General features: G+C 48.6%; 1 protein-coding gene across 2 annotated transcripts in view; it reads right to left on the bottom strand.

Moving 5' to 3' along the window:
• Positions 1–16307, bottom strand: part of Myo19 (myosin XIX) — a 29958-nt gene that overhangs the window by 11404 nt on the left and 2247 nt on the right. For both annotated transcript variants that reach the window (XR_007832023.1, XM_051158183.1), the window contains exons 3-14: positions 15891–16039; positions 15073–15186; positions 9356–9488; positions 8181–8250; positions 7501–7603; positions 6881–6977; positions 6686–6762; positions 4403–4493; positions 3862–4033; positions 1461–1534; positions 694–815; positions 207–320 (exon numbers count right to left, since the gene is read on the bottom strand). Coding sequence is in view for 1 of the 2 variants with exons in the window: in XM_051158183.1 (XP_051014140.1) it covers positions 207–320; positions 694–815; positions 1461–1534; positions 3862–4033; positions 4403–4493; positions 6686–6762; positions 6881–6977; positions 7501–7603; positions 8181–8250; positions 9356–9488; positions 15073–15186; positions 15891–16039 (1316 nt within the window). In the remaining variant the exon portion in view is untranslated. The remainder of the gene's footprint in view (positions 1–206; positions 321–693; positions 816–1460; positions 1535–3861; positions 4034–4402; positions 4494–6685; positions 6763–6880; positions 6978–7500; positions 7604–8180; positions 8251–9355; positions 9489–15072; positions 15187–15890; positions 16040–16307) is intronic.

Here is a 16307-nt window from a genome sequence, read left to right as displayed (position 1 = left end):
CACACCTTCACCATCCTCCGTGTCTGGCCCCCCGGCAGCAGTTGTAGCAGGCATTACAGCAGCTCCAGGGGGAGAGCACAGGATTAGTACACTTATTTGCAGATGGGGGAGGGAGATCGACAGACAAGCATACAAAATAGTCACCAAGGCGCCAGCAAAGCCCAGAGACCAACTCTGCTGCTGGCTTCAGTGCTTGACCTCCCTACCTCATTTATGAGGGAGCAGACGCTGATGGGGCTCCCCTCGAGGAGATCTAAACAGGTCTGGTTGTCCTGGTAGTTGACAAATGACCACTCCAAACCCTCAATTGCATATTCCTCCTAGGAGCAGGGGCGTGGTAGGAGAAAGCAAGTTCCAGGGTAGCATTAAGGAACAAAAGCATATTAAAACACTCTTCTATTTTTGTTGCTGTTGTTAGTTTTGTTTTGAGACAGAGCTTCTCTGTGTAGCCCTAGCTGTCCTGGAACTCACTCTGTAGACCAGGCTGGCCTTGAGCTCACAGAGATCCCCCTGCCTCTGCCTCCCGAGTGCTGGGATGACAGGTGTGTGCCACCGCCTCCTGGCCAAAACACTGTTTCTTACATACAGTCATTATTTATCAATTAATAAAACAAGGAACAAACGTGCCTAGTCAGAACTGGGTTGGAAGCCAGGAAGAGGCAGAAGGATGGCCTGCCTTGCCCAGTCTCTCACCTGCTGGGCCTTGAGGTAGTGAGCCACGAAGTGCTGCTGTAGCTTCTCATTGGCATAGTTGATGCACAACTGTTCTAGACTGTTGTCAGGAAACGACTCAAACCCATACACATCCAGCAGACCTGTGAAGACAGGAGGGAACCATGGGGCTCCCACACGGTGGCACAGATGACAACAACAGGAGCCCAAGTGGCTGGAACTTGGTTGAAGCCTCAACGACCCTGCCTCATACCACGTCAGAGCAGGCAGAAAGCCCAAAATCTGAATGACGGGCAGCCCAGGAACCAGCCCATGTTCGAGTCTGAATCTTTTGCCCCAGTAGGCTCTTCCTTGAGGATACCAGGGAATGTTCTCTGTATCACCCTCGTTCAGAGGACCTTATCTCACCAGCCTAGCAGATGCACCTCTTTAAGCAAACTGTTGGCATCTCTAGGCCTTAATTCCTCCCTATTTGACTCACCCAACCCAAGGTTACAACAATGCTGATCTCAACCGTGTCTCTGACTCTCCTCCTGGAACTGGAGCGAAGCCTCCGGGAGAAAAAGGACCATTAGGGATAAGACATAAACTGGTCTGTCTCAAGAGCCATGGATATGCCACATATGGGCAGTCAAATGTAGAAACATCACTAAACTCCTGGCTGGCTGGCTGAGGACACCAGCAGAGAGAGGATCTGTTCACAGGCCCACAGGCGACCCAGGGACCCTTCCTCCACCCAGGTCTAGCCGCTTGTTTTCTTGAGGGTCTGGCAGGATGAGCCTTGCTACCTATGAAGGCAGTCCATGAGTCGGAGTCTGCACAGATGCTGCTGTTGATGACAGATACCAGCCAGTCGAACAGCCTGTTGGCGGGAAAGAGTGGGACTGTGGTGAAACTGCTCTCTCAGGAAAGGTACCACATGCTAAAAGGCCCTGTGTTCTGAACCTACCAGGCCAAAGGCTAAAACCCCTTGTTTCTGGCTTATGTAATCTTGGCCTACTGCAGAGGCAGGCTCTGGGCCCATGTAGTTCCAGATATACACAGACCTAACTTGTCCTAGCAAGACAAGGCAGTCAGGCTCCTGGGTCTGCAACCTGTTGCCAGCCTAGGAAGATATTGGCAATTCCTAGTTGGCTTTGTAATATACTGAGTACACTGAATCCACAGGCTTAAGGAACTGCCACAAACTGCTCAATCCTGCACAAGCGGGCCATGTCACAAGAATAATGGCATTCCCTATTCTGGAACTGTCACTAGCCCAGAGAAAGTGAAACTTCTAAGCCGGGCGTGGTGGCGCACGCCTTTAATCCCAGCACTCGGGAGGCAGAGGCAGGCGGATCGCTGTGAGTTCAAAGCCAGCCTGGTCTACAAAGTGAGTCCAGGATGGCCAAGGCTACACAGAGAAACCCTGTCTCGAAAAACAAAAAAAAAAAAAAAAAAAAAAGTGAAACTTCTATAAAAGGTGTCACCAAGCATGACACTGTTCTACAGACTTCTTTCCTACACACTGCCTTCCCCTCCTACCCCAACTCTGGGAAGAGGGCCTAAATATAGACTCTGTTACAAACTAGCAACACCTGCTTCAGCCTCAAGTGTGCTGGGGTTACAGGTGGCCAATATGCTTTAGTTTCTCTTTAAGAACTACTCTGTAACTGGTTTAATTCAGTAGACTGTTTTTGTTTGTTTGTTTGTTTTTTGCAACAGGGATTCAAACTCTCAAGCAAGACACTAAAAATGAATGGACTTGTGTAACGTGACTGTTTCCATGTGTAAAATGTTCTACAGCTAGAAGCTCATTCTATCTGTAACTTTTTTCATCTTGCAGTAACTTGTAGACAAAGCCTTAAAAATCTTTTGACTAAGCTGGTTGTGGTGGTACATGCCTTTAATCCCAGCACTCGGGAGACAGAGACATGTGGATCTCTGTGAGTTCAAGGCCAGCCTGGTCTACAGAGCCAGTCTAGGACAGCCAGGGCTGCTACACACAGAAACTGACTTGGAAAAAAAAAATCTTTTGCCAGCTGGGTGTAGCAGCACATACCTTTAATCACAGCACTGACAGTGACTTCCAGGACAGCCAGAGCTACATAGTGAGACCCTGTCTCAAAATAACCCAAAACAAAAATCCTCCAACTTTTGACTTCAAACCTGCTTTGAGACAGAAGTACCCCTATCTCTAGTTGACATGGGCTCAGGCAGACCTCAGACTCTTGCCTCTGAACAGGGTTGTCCAAGATCTCATATGCACACACACGCACACACACGCGCGCGCGCGCGCGCGCGCACACACACACACACACACACACACACACACACACAATATATATATATTTGTGTGTGTGTGTGTGTGTGTGTATAATACTCTCAGGGGATTCTGAGTCCCTGATAGCCTTTACAAGGTACTCTGAAGAGTCTAGGAACTCAATTTATTTTTATTTTTTTGAGATTTATTTATTTATTATGTATACAGTATTCAGCCTGCACGTGAGCCAGCAAGCCAGAAGAGGGCACCAGATCTCATTACAGATGGCTGTGAGCCACCATGTGGTTGCCGGGGATTGAACTCAGGACCTCTGGATGAGCACATAGTGCTCTTAACCGCTGAGCCATCTCTTCAGTTCATGGTCTCAGAACTCAAGATGAGACAATCCTTGACCACTTGGCCAGAGGATGGAGGTGCCTAAGTCATGTCCCAAGACAGGTTAGGACCCACCCTCCCTGCTGTGCTGGGCTCCTGCCTGCTGCATGTTTTGCTGGCCCTGACTGTGAGCTAAGCTTCTGGCTGCATCTCTCCAACTCCCCAGGTAAGTGACCTAGGTAGCAGGATACAGGAGACAGAAGAGCCTATGCAATACTCAATAGTCTGACCCCAGAACTGTAAAGATGGAGATCACCTTTGGGGCTTCTTTGCCAATGGAAAGCTGAGCAGGCTTTCCTGACATATGACCAAGGTCAAAACCGGCTCTTGTACTTGAACAATAAGCTAAATCTAGGTCAGGAACGTGGCAATTTCTAGATTCAATTCAGGCACAGAGGCCAAAGGCAGTGTTTAGGGTAATCCTGGGAGCCATGCCTGGCTATCTCCTGCGTCCCAGCGCTGCTCTGCTTTATTCAGCTTCTTCCATCTATTGCCCTACAGTGTTTGGCTAAGAACCTTCAGGAAGTGAAGGCTCAGAGTAAATCACTCACCGTGCATAGATCAGTTTGGCCAGACAGTCTCTGCGGGTGTCACACTCAGCTCGGGAGCAGGGCTTCCGGAACACCTGCTGCTGCTTGCCTGCCTTGATGGTTCGAATCCGCATCGTCTCCAGCAGCATGTCCTCTGGGAGCTGCAGCAGCGAGGCTGATGTCCTGACAGAGACTGGGAGAGGAGAGTCCTCCTTAGGCACTTTCCATTGGAACTGAGTGGATGGAGGAAACACAGCTTCTGATGGATGAGGAGGCTTGCCACAGGCCTTCTTATGTGGCAGAGGCAGGACTTGAAACCACAGTGTTATAAATAGACAAATCATTTTCCAAATGACCTGACTGATTTTCACATTGGAAGATGGAGACAACAGTATTGGCTTCACCAGAGGCTGAGGAGTAAATTATCCTTGACAGGCCCTACAGCAGCAGATGGTTTAATCAAGGGGGCCAGATTGAAAAGTTCACCTTTCAGTTTCCGACTGCATCCCACCAACACTAGTCATTTTCCTGCCAAGTGCATTTCCCCGTCCTTGTCTCTCACCCTTGGTACCATCCATCAGTTGGCAGGGCTGGGCTTCATCCTCTGAGTCAGCAAAATGGACATTGCCAAGGTGCAGTAGTCCTGCTAGGACCTGAGGGGTGGAAGGGATGGTCAGGAAGCAGGGGCTGGAGTCCTTATGCTGATGTCACAACAGAGGAAGACAGGAGCTCCTGATGACTCCCCCACTGTCTATCTCTGTCAGACACGACTTCGTGTTCGAGCAACCCAACACAATCTCTTCATCATCCTGTGACGCACATGCCATAAGGATGCCTGTTACAGAGCTGGGAGGTCAATGTCGAGCCTAGGAGAAAGGCGAGATTAGCGTCTAGGCAGCGAGACTACTGAGGCCTCCCTGAGCAGCCAGCGGGGCCTACTTCCACCCATCCTCTGCACCATTCCTCACACGTCATAAACAGTCCACGTGGGAGTACTGCTCCTGTGAGTTACAGGCTAGGATAACTTCTGCCTGATGGGGTTTGGCTGGGATGGCTTCCTGGGGCCTTTTCTAAGCATTACTTGGGCTGTGATAGTCTAGCCTGGGGGAGAAACTATGAGCCTGGTCTCTACAGTAGGTGCTACCCTTCTGCCTGTGCCTTCAATAATCTATCTAGGCCGGGCATTGTGGCGCACACCTTTAGTCCCAGCACTCGGAGGCAGAGGCAGGCGGATCGTTTGAGTTCTAGGCCAACCTGGTCTACAAAGCTAGTTCAGGACAGCCAAGGCTACACAGAGAGACCATGTCTCGAAAAACAACAAACAAACAAAAAACCCAAAACAACAACAAAACAAAACCTATCTCAATAGGCAGCTTTGGAACAATGATGGCAAGGAGAACCTCTGGAAGGTCCAGTGGCTTTGGAAATCCTTAGACCGCACATGAAGCCAACAGAGCCTCTCCTCCTGTTGCTGCTGCTCCCAGAGGGATCACCTCCACATGCTACCGGTCTTCTGGCCACAAACTACCCCAGGAGGGGGAAGCTGTGTCCAGGGGGCAGTATGGCTGCGACATAGGGTCATAACACCTTCAGTGGAATGGATGAGCATTGCCCTGGCAAAGCTACCTTCCTGATGATGGTATTTTCCCTGCCAGGTAAGCACGCCATGACACCTTCAGACCAGCACTCATGCCCAGACTCCCAGTGTTGCCCACTCCTTCTGCTTGTCCTCATCTACTGTCTTTCTGCACAAACTCTTACCTAGCAGTGGCCATACTGGGTGTGACAGCCTGGCTTCCGAAACACCATGCGGAGGCCATCAATACCTCATCTTAGGCCGGGCGTGGTGGTGCACGCCTTTAATCCCAGCACTCGGGAGGCAGAGGGATCGATGTGAGTTCAAGGCCAGCCTGGTCTACAAAGGGAGTCCAGGATGGCCAAGGCTACACAGAGAAACCCTGTCTCGAAAAACCAAAAACCCAAAAAACAAATACCTCATCTTCCTGTAGTGGCTTCCCTGTCCCTGATCCAGCCTATGTGTACATTATATCCTGTTGCTCCAAGGGGTGAGGAAGTGAGGGAAGCAGTTGGCCTTCAGCAAAGGCAAAAAAGCAGTTGAGGACGAGGCTAGCTCACAGGGCTTCCAGAGAGGGAGAGTGTTGGGAGGTAGGAAGAGGTGGACATTTCGAATGGCACCCACTTTATCTTTAGTGGTGTCCTGCATAGATGTTTGGGGTTTTTGTTTTGTTTTGTTTTTTGGTTTTCGAGACGGGGTTTTTCTGTGTAACAGCTCTAGTTGTCCTAGAACTCTCTGTAGACCAGGCTGGTCTCACAGAGATCCTCCTGCCTCTGCCTCCCAAGTGCTGGGATTAAAGGCATGTGCCACCACTGCCCGGCTCTGCATAGGTTTCTTTACCTCTGATTTTCTCAAGTATAAAATGGAAATAATCTTTATGCACAAGAGATTGTTGATAAAACCAACTGACCTCAGAGGTGTGAACATAATTTCTAAGCTTTAAAGTGTTAGACAAACAAGGAACAATTACTTCTCTAGTCTGGTAAGTGTAATAAAACCTGCCCCAAGGTCCTTGTGCTCCGAGCTTTCGGGCCACTGTGCCACGTTCATTACTCAAGGGACACTGTATGATGTGTCACTGACTCTATGGTCCACTCCAGCCTACACCTGTCTTCAGGCTCCCCACAGAACGGTGACCAGCACTTTGTGTATGGTAGTGCGGGGCTTCAAGTCCTAGATATTGGTGGAAAGAGAGTCCCAATTCCAGGGGCAATCATGACAAGGGCTACCATCACCTCTAAGTGTAAGTAGCTTGGCTTTTCTTCTGACCTTAAAGATGGTGTTCTGGGTAGGAGTGTCGATGCCCAGATGGAGCATGGCCTCTCTGGTCCCCTCGAAACAATCCTCTGAAAAGAATCCATGCCACAGCCCAGTGGTCAGGAGGGTCAGTGGGGGAAGGGAGGCAGGCCCTGGGCAGAATGGGTTGGGCTTCAGGGCAGTTAGAAGGACCAGAGGGGCTCCTACCTTCCAAACTGCTTTCTGGATTGGGTAGCCAGGAGAAGGCAGCTCCCTCAGGGAGGTACCACTGGAGCCTTTCATCCTCGGTGGCTCCTTTGCAAATCTGTAGGGAGGGAGGTACAGGAGGCTGAGCTGGGGGTGCGAGGGCCTGCAGGGCTGGTGTTAGAATGAGGAGTAACAGCGCAAGGCTGAGAGGTCCCCCAAAGTGAGCACAGGGCATGGGGTAAGAGAAACATCTCTGTCCAGGATGTCTTCAGCCTGATGGACAAAAGCGCATCCTGGAAAGCCGGTGGTCTGCTGCAGAACACATGACTCCCGCAGGGGAGACTGTGTCTCCATCCCCTGGCCTAAACAAGCTTCTAGTAGGGTGCAATGCCCTGAGGAAAGCCCAGTCCAGGGAAGGAACACAATCCCAGAGGGCGATAAAGCTTCCGTTTAGAAGGCAGAGTCCCTGCCTCAAGGACCTTCTGGTCTGATAGAGGCAGCAAGACATACCTCTAGGCCCAAACTGTGTCTGGTAGCAGCTCTGCTTGAGAGCCAGTGAAGGGCCAGGTCTGGAGCATGCTAGGGGAGGAGAGAGGAGGAGCCCAGCCTGCATGTGGCAGTGTGTTCCACCTGGCACACACCTGGTAGAAGATGTGGAAATTCCTCTCACTGGCGGCCTGACAAGCCACTCGCGTTTTCTCTAGGAGGTAGGTCTGGACTGCAGCTCCTGTCATCTGCTGGGCTCTGGCACACAGAAGCAGAGCCCACCATTATCCCTTCATCCCACAGCCATTCATTGGCACTAGCTCTACACCAGACTGCCACCTAGCAAATCCCTTCCAAGCTCTTCTTGCGTTGGGAATATTCAGAGTGTCCACAGGAAGCCAGGTGTAGTGGCCAGGAAGAGCAAGTTCAAGGTTAGCCTGGGCTATATGAGACTTTGTCTCAAACAACAGAACTCAGATTGTCCTTGAGTGTTCTGAGATATTCTCTTGCACATAGCTTGGGTAGGCATCACCTCTGCGGTTCACTCTGCCCCATCTCAAGGTAGGAGCTGCTGTCCTGGCTTCAGGCTCAAGGTTATATCCCAAAGAGACACTTTAACAAGAAATTTCTGAGCAAGAGAAACCAGCATGAGCACACCGGCTCAAGGTCACAGTAGCTATGGGTTTCTAGGTTAAAACAGGACACATCACTGAGCTCAGGAAACCCATAGATACCACACAGAAGCCATGAGGAGGCCCAGGCTGGTGACTGGCCCCACTGCTTCCAGGCCCCGGCTCTGACGGCCCCGGCTCTGCTGGGTGGCAGCAGTTATTACCTGTTCAGCTGGAGCTGGATGAATTTCCCAAAGCGACTGCTGTTGTTGTTCCTCAGTGTGCACGCGTTCCCTAGAGAGCACACCTGGGTTTATGCCCACTCCCTCAGGTTTGCAGAATTCTCACCAGCTGCTGTGGCTGTGTCCCTGTCTTTAGTCACCTAAAGACTCCGTTGCTGATTTTCATGTCATGGGGGTCAGGAGTGAAGAATGGGCATGTGGGCTTTGGCAAATGGGGTTCAGGAGACTTAGAAGAACTTCCGGACCAGGAATAGGAAATGAGCAAGCCTAGGCACTCAGGGCTACTTTTTCTATTTTTCTTTTATGTATATGAGTGTTTTGTCTCCAGTCTTGTATGTGCGCCACATATGTGCCCGTGTCTGTAAGAGGTCAGAACAGGAGGTCGATTCCTTGGAACTAGCTATGGATGGTTGTGAGCCATCATGTGGGTGCTAGGAACTGAACTCAGGTCCTCTGCAAGAGCAACAAATGCTTTTAACTACTGAGCCACCTCTCCAGCCCCAGACGGAGACTTTCTGCTTTGAAAGGAGCAGGTGAAACCAGGCTGTCACTATTGGTTTTAGACACAGACACAGCATGTGGACTCTAGGCCCAGCATGGACACTACTAGCTATGCCACTGTGAGTCAGATGTAGCGGAGTATTTCTTTAATCAGAGCCAGAGGCTGGCAGATCTCTGTGAGTGTGAGCCTAGCCTGGTCTATAGAATGAGTTTTAGGATAGCCAGAGCCATATAGTGTGACCCTGTCTCAAAAAAACAAAAACAAACAAGCAACCCACCAAAAAAACCAAACAACCCCCTCCCCCCCCCAAAAATCTATACCATGTTTGACAAATTTCCTTTTTTGGAACATTAGGAAACCAAACGGAAAGATAAGATTTGGACTGGATGAGCCTAAGGCACTCTATTTAACTGGCTTATATGTGCCAAATGCACCAGCTCTATCTGCAAGTGGGTCTTGCAGATGCTATGCTCTGCCTCTGAGCTGTATCCCCATATGACAGCACCTTTAATGGAAGGAAGCTGAGGCAATGAGGGGAAAGGCTGGGACTCTGGTAGTGAAGGACAGTCACTCTCCAACCCAGGGAGAGATCTTAAAGCACTACCTCGCTCCTGGAAGGTGGGCTGGAGTAAAGTGCAGAGGACACCGAGCTCACCAAAAGCTTCCATGACAGGGTTGGAGTTCAGGATCCGCTGTTCAATCCTCTCTGCGATCTTGTGGTTCTCACAGGAAGTAGGTGAGGCAGCCACCACAGCATAGAACTTCATCAGGCACCGGGATGTCCACGTCTGTAGGAAAGGCAGCCGTGTGGGTAGTGTCCTCGCCCTCGTTCCCTCCGTCCACAGAGCCCAAAGCCCACTAGAGCACTCCATCAAATGTTGCTGCCTACACAAACGCGTGAAGGCTGAACTGAGCTATGGCCTCGGACGAGGCACTTCCCATCTGTGAAGTGGGGGTGCACACCTCTGTTCCTCTCAGCTCAGAAAATGCACTAAGGAAAGAGGCTGAGTATAGGAGGACACCCTTCCCACACCCCAAGCCCAGACCCGGCGGGCTACTCAGCACCTCTGAGGCATCATAGCTATTACTGGTTACTCTACAGGAGGCTTTCTGTGTATTTTCTTACAGATCCTGGAGAGAGAGAGAGAGAGAGAGAGAGAGAGAGAGAGAGAGAGAGAGAGAGAGAGAATGTGTGTGTGTGTGTGTGTGTATGTACATACATTCATTCCCCCCACCCCAGACAGGGCTTCCCTGTGTAATAGCCCTGGCTGTCCTGGAACTCACAGAGATCCGACTGACTCTACCTCCTGAGTGCTGAGAGTGGAGGTGTGTGCCACCTACTTTTACTTAGTTATCATTATCGAGTTTATGTACCTATTTTTTTTTTTAATCTATTTAGTATTTTTGGGACAGGATCTCGCTATATAGTCCTTGCTAGCCTAGAACTTTCTTTGTAGACTAGATCTTATACCTTGACAGCACATCAATCTTCCTGCTTCGGATTCCTCAGCGCACTGAAGGCTTACACCACCATGCCCAGCTATATCTATTAGCTCTACTCCCAACAAAAGGTTCCTTTGTGGAGCCCTGGCTATTCAGGAACTCACTCTGTAGATCAGCCTGGCCTCGAACTCACAGAGATCCTCCTGTTTCTGCCTCCCTGGGTGTTGAGATTATAGGCGTATGCCACCATGCCCAGCTACATCTATTTTTGTAAGTGATGAAACTAAATAGAACAACAAAACAAAACAACTACACTAAAACCGAACCTAAACCTTTAAATTTTACTTTCACAAAATCTACTAATGTCTGGGCATGTGGCACATGAATTGAATCTCAGACCCCCAAAACAAAGACAAGTGGATCTTTGTGAGAGCTAGCCTGATCTACATAGTAAATTCCAGAACAGCCAAGGCTATACAGAAAGAGTATGTCTCAAAAAAAAAAAAAAAAAAAAAAAAAAAAAAACCTAAACAAAAAACCAACAAAAAAAGTCCCATGGTACACGCCTTTAATCCCAGCACTTGGGAAGCAGAGGCAGATGGATCACTGTGAGTTCGAGGCCAGTCTGGTCCAGGACAGCCAAGGCTACACACACACACACAAAAACCCCTCTGTTTTGAAAAACAAAACAAAACAAACAAACAAACAAGAATACAGTTGGCTCTTTCCATGTTGACTGTGTCCTATCACCTTAGTAAATTACAACCCCCCCACACACTCCCTTCCTCAAATTACAACCCCCCCCTACACCCCCCTTCCTCGCTGTGTTTGTTGTTTTGTTTTGAGACAAGACCTCTTGTAGTTCAGGCTGGTCTTGAACTTGGTTGAAGATAAACTTGAACTTCTACTCCTTCCGCCCTTGCCTTCTCAGTGCCAGGAGTGTAGGTGTGGGCCACCATATACAGCTTACTTATATTTCCTGCACCGTATGCAATTACTTTACAACTCAGCTACATTCCTACGACACCACCCCACCTCTTTTTTTGGGGGAGGGGGGGACAGGGTCTCTCTGTGTAGCCCTGGCTATCCTGGATTAACTATGTAGAACAGGCTGGCCTCCAACTCACAGTGATCCTCCTACCTCTGCCTCCCAAGTGCTGGAATTAAAGGCGTGTGCCACCATGCCCAGCTCTTAACAAATTCTTTAGGTTTTCTATTTTCCATCAGACTTAGAGAATTTGTAACATTTCTTCTTTTAATGTTTGGCAGAATTTATAAGTGAAGCTACCTGGGCCTGGCACTTTCTTTGCAAAAATATTATCAATTTTTAAACTTTTTTTTTTTAATTCAGTTTATCTAATTTTACTCATGTGCTCCATGCAGGTGTAGATTTTAACAGTTTTTAATTTTTTAGTTTTTTTCTGATTTTTCCAGAGTTTCTCTGTGTAGCCCTAGCTGTCCTGGAACTCACTCTGTAGACCAGACCTGCCTCTGCCTCCCAGTACTGGGATTAAAGGTGCACGCCACCACTGCCTGGCTAGCCATCTTCTTTTAAAAGGTGTGTTTGCTGGGAATGTGGCTCAGTTGTAGATCAACTGCCTTGAATGTACATGATCTGCAGCTCCATCTTCACACTTCAAACACAAAAATCCTTGGAATTCCCCTTTTTTTCCTATTATTTTTGTTTTCTACTTTATTATTATATTTTTGTTTTTAAAAGATTTTTTTTTATTATTTATACAGTATTCTGCCCACATGTGTGCCTGCCCACCACAAGAAGGCACCAGATCTCATTACACGTGGCTGTGAGCCACCATGTGGTTGCTGGGAATTGAACTCAAGACCTTTGAAAGAGCAGACTGTGCTTTTAACCTCTAAGCCTTCTTTCCAGCCCCTATTTTTAGTTTTTCAAGACAGGGTCGGTGGTGGCACACGCCTTTAATTCCAGCACTTGAAGGCAGAGGCTGGTTGATCCCTGTGAGTTCAAGGCCAGCCTGGTCTACAAAGGGAGTCCAGGACAGTCAAGGCTACACAGAGAAACCTGTCTCAAAAAACAAACAAATAAACAAACACAAGACAGGGTTTCTCTGTGTAGCCTTGGCTGTCCTGAACTTGCTTTGTAGACCAGGCTAGCCTTGAACTCAGAGATCTGCCTGCCTCTCGAGTGCTGGGATTAAAGGCGTGTGCCACCATGCCTGGCTATTCTAATTTATTGTTTTTCATTATGCTTTTCTTCTGCTGACTTTGTTTGAACAGTTATTTAACTTTGGTAGTGCCAATAACTGAACTTGCACCTTGTGAAGTCCAGACAGTCTACCACTCAGCCATACCCACAGCCCAATATGCAAGCAAGCTGAGTTTCTACATTGTTTCCAGCGCTGGGGACTGAACCCAGGCAACTTACTTTTCCCTTTTGTTTAAGGTGTACTGTGGATTGAAATATTTCCCCCAATTAATATGGGGTGAATCTTATTCCCCATTGTGAGAACACCCGGAAGTAGGTCTTTTTTGATGTTACATTTTAAGTTTTAATTTTTTTTTAATATGTACAAGTGCTTTGGTTATAGGTATGTCTGGTGCCCACTGAGGCCAGAAGAAGACTGGACTATGTAAGTGAGTTCAAGGCCACTCTGGTCAACTTACTGAGACCTTGTCTCAAAAATAAAAAATTTAAAATCTACACCCACATGGTGCACAGGAGTAAAACTAGATAAACTGAATTTTTTTTTTTTTTTTAAAGTAAGTTATAATTGATAATAGCCAGCCTGGTCTACAAAGTGAGTCCAGGACAGCCAAAGCTACACAGAGAAACCCTGTTTCAAAAAACAAAACAAAACAAAACAAAAAGTTTGGGGATGTATTACAGTTCATTGGTAAGCATGCCTGCACAGCACATTCAGGACCCTGGGTTTATTTATTTACTTTTATTTTTGTGGTTTTTTGAGACAGGGTTTCTCTATGTAGCCTTGGCAGTACTGGACTCCCCTGTAGACCACGCTGGCCTTGAACTCATAGAGATCCACCTGCCTCTGCCTCCCGAGTGCTGGGATTAAAGGTGTGCACCACTATGCCTGGCTCAGGGTCCTGGGTTTAATCTCTAGTATAGCAAAATAAAAAAATAAAAAGGTCCAACAAGATCGTTCAACAGGTAAAGGCTCTTGCTGACAAGGCTGATGTTCTGAGTTCTATCTCTAGGATCCACATGGTGAAAGAGAGAAGTGACTCCCAAGGGTTGTCCCTCTGACCTCTACACACGTGCTGTATACATGTGTGGTGCACACCTTTAATCCCAGCACTCGGGAGGCAGAGGCAGGCGATCACTGTGAGTTCGAGGCCAGCCTGGTCTACAGAGTGAGTTCCAGGACAGCCAAGGCTGCACAGAGAAACCCTGTCTTCAAAAACCAAAAATAAAAATAAAAATAAAAACAAAAAGCAGGCCTAGCCCATGGCCATGGCCACTCAGTGAAGGGTTACTGAGCTCTGCTTCTGCTGGCCTTAGGCCAGGGTCTGCCCCAGTCCCAGAGCACTCGGCTGGACAAGTCTCTGTCTAGGAGCCGAGCTTTCAGCCACCTTGCGCACCTGGGGCCTCTCTACCTACTTACTGTTTTCCTAGAGACTAAGGTCAAAACTAGTCGCTGCATTTCTCACCTGTGCGTGCCAGTCCTGCAGTCTAGAGCCCCGGATGTACTTAATGTTGAGGAGCTCGCTGTGAGTGTAGGCAAAATGGCTATGCCTCATAAAGTGCTCTGGGAAGAGAGAGGCAGCTGGGCACCTGCACCTTCTGCTTCCTCTTACCACCTGTAGGAACCCTTGTTTATGGAATACCTATTTCACCTACTGTGGTTCTGCTATCTTTAAGACCCTCTGGCCATACCAGATGTCTCTTACACACTGCCCTTGCTGACAGACAACCACAGAAGGGTTGGGTTATTTATTTATTTTAATTTTTTGGTTTTTCAAGACAGGGTTTCTCTGTGTAGCCTTGGCTGTCCTGGACTCACTTTGTAGACCAGGCTAGCCTCAAACTCACAGCGATCCACCTGCCTTTGCCTCCCGAGCGCTGGGATTAAAGGCGTGCTCCACCCTGCCTGTTTGTTTTATCTTAAATTGTTTTTTATTTTACGTCCATGGGTGTTTGCCTGAATGGCTGTCTGCATCACATGTGTGCAGTGTCCACAGAGGTTGGAAGGGAGCATCAGATCTTCTGGAACTAGTTTCAGATGGTTATTAACTACCACGTGGCTGCTGGGAGCTGAGCCTGATCTTCTAAGTGCTCTCAGATGGCTGAACTGTTTCCCCAGCCTTAATCCCAGCAGGCTCTGGCCTCCTCTGACGGGTCTCCCAGAGCAAAACTAGCTACTTTTGGAGGAGCACTACCAGGTGCCAAGCACGCTCCCAAACACGTCATGTGCACTGGCTCCTAGTTTATGTTCTCTTCATTTATTTATAGTGAGTGTCTCACTATGTAGTCCAGGCTGGGGTGTGAGCCTCCTGCATCACCTCCTACACCCTGGTATTATAGGTGTGTGTCACCATGGTCACACACAAGTCCTATGCAGGTGTTGGCCCTCTACTCCCCTTCCATCTCACAAGTGAAATGGCGAGGCCTGCGATGTTAGGAGGCTTTCTGGGGTTCTGTATCTGTTGTGCCACTGTGCTGGATTCCCCAACTGTTTCTAGGGATTCTAGAGGCACCTTCGGTGAGAAAGTAAAGCTGCAAGGGGAAAAGTATCTCACCAGGGTGGCAGCAGAGCTAGCAGTGGAGGCTATGTGGGCGCCCCATCTTCTGACTTCTGCTGTGGTGCTTGCTGACCACAGCACAGCCTATCTGTGAGTGACTAGGCAGCCAGGGATGCCACAGGCAATGGCCCTGGCCTTTCTGCTCTCCTCGCTCGGTATGAGGACAGGCTAAGAACTTGGCAGTCCTACCTTTCCAGCTCCACTCTCTCCACTGACCACAATGGATTGGTTGATTGGCTCAATCAGGCTCTTGACATTCCGGTAGGTCTGTTCACCCACTGTGAAGATGTGGGGTTTCAATTTCTGAAATACCGAAGAGTCTTGTGAGCACCTGTTTTCAAGAGTGGCTGATCCAGACAGCCTAGACTGGGAGGCTACCAGGAGTGGTGCTAGCATGCTTTCTCCAAAAACATTTGCCTGGAGGCCACAAAGTCAGGCCCAACTGAGAAACTCCTACAGTTAGTGTTATAACCTGCTTTAACTCTACAGCCCCTCCGTAGCATAACAGAAGCCATTTGGTTTTTACGTCTCCAGTTTGATCATGAGGTGAAGTTCAGGTTCTCAAGTTCCGCCTGCCTGAGAACTTGAACAGCCTTTTACTTACAATTCAGTACTTATTAAATGTTCTGCCTGAATTCATGATATATGTTCTACTTAAAGAAAACCACAATACCCTGCTATGTTCTGTTCTCCCGGAACAATGGGGAATTGAAAAGGCGCCAAGCCTGCATCCTAGCCAATCAGCTTAAAATGTTTTGTCTAGTTACCTAGGTACAATGTACTTGGGGAAAAAACTGATTATGTTTAGTCAAAATGATGTAACGCTACCCCCCCCCCCACCCCTTCCCACCTGGTTCTTAACTATTTGTCCTTTACATTGTACCTTAGTTATGTGTCTGCATTTCTCAGAATTCCGGTTGGGCTGGGACATGGAACCAGTAGGTTTGGAATGACCTTATCACTGCAGCATAGCTAAAGAAGAATGGTGAAACCTCGGGGAGCCTTACCTGAGGCTGGGGTGCAGCATGGTACTCTCGCATCAGCTCTGGTGTGTAGAGTTGTGGGATGGGCTTGAAGGGGTTCAGAGCTACCAAGGTACAGCCAGCATTGGTATAGAATATGTCTTCTGTGTACCGGGCCTGCAGGCACCTCAGGACTGAGGCAAAGATACTGTCAGCGAAGTCTGGCTCAAATACAGACAGAACCCCAGACACACATCTACTAAGCAGCTTTCCCTCTATAATTAGCTAAGTGTCATTAGAACCCTGTGGCTCCCCAGTGAACAGATATAAGATCTAATTAAGATGAGTCCCAAACCTAGAGCAAAGCCTGCCCTGGGGAGCCCAGGTGCAGTGCCAGGCTCCGGGGGGCAGAGGCCAGGTCAGGAGCCTCATTGCTGAACGGAGGAAACAGCGCTGAAGACC

Source organism: Acomys russatus, chromosome 16 (assembly GCF_903995435.1).
Source record: "Acomys russatus chromosome 16, mAcoRus1.1, whole genome shotgun sequence".
Lineage (NCBI taxonomy): Eukaryota > Metazoa > Chordata > Mammalia > Rodentia > Muridae > Acomys > Acomys russatus.
Note: the sequence above shows the minus strand (reverse complement) of the source record. Positions and strands in the feature narration are given on the sequence as shown.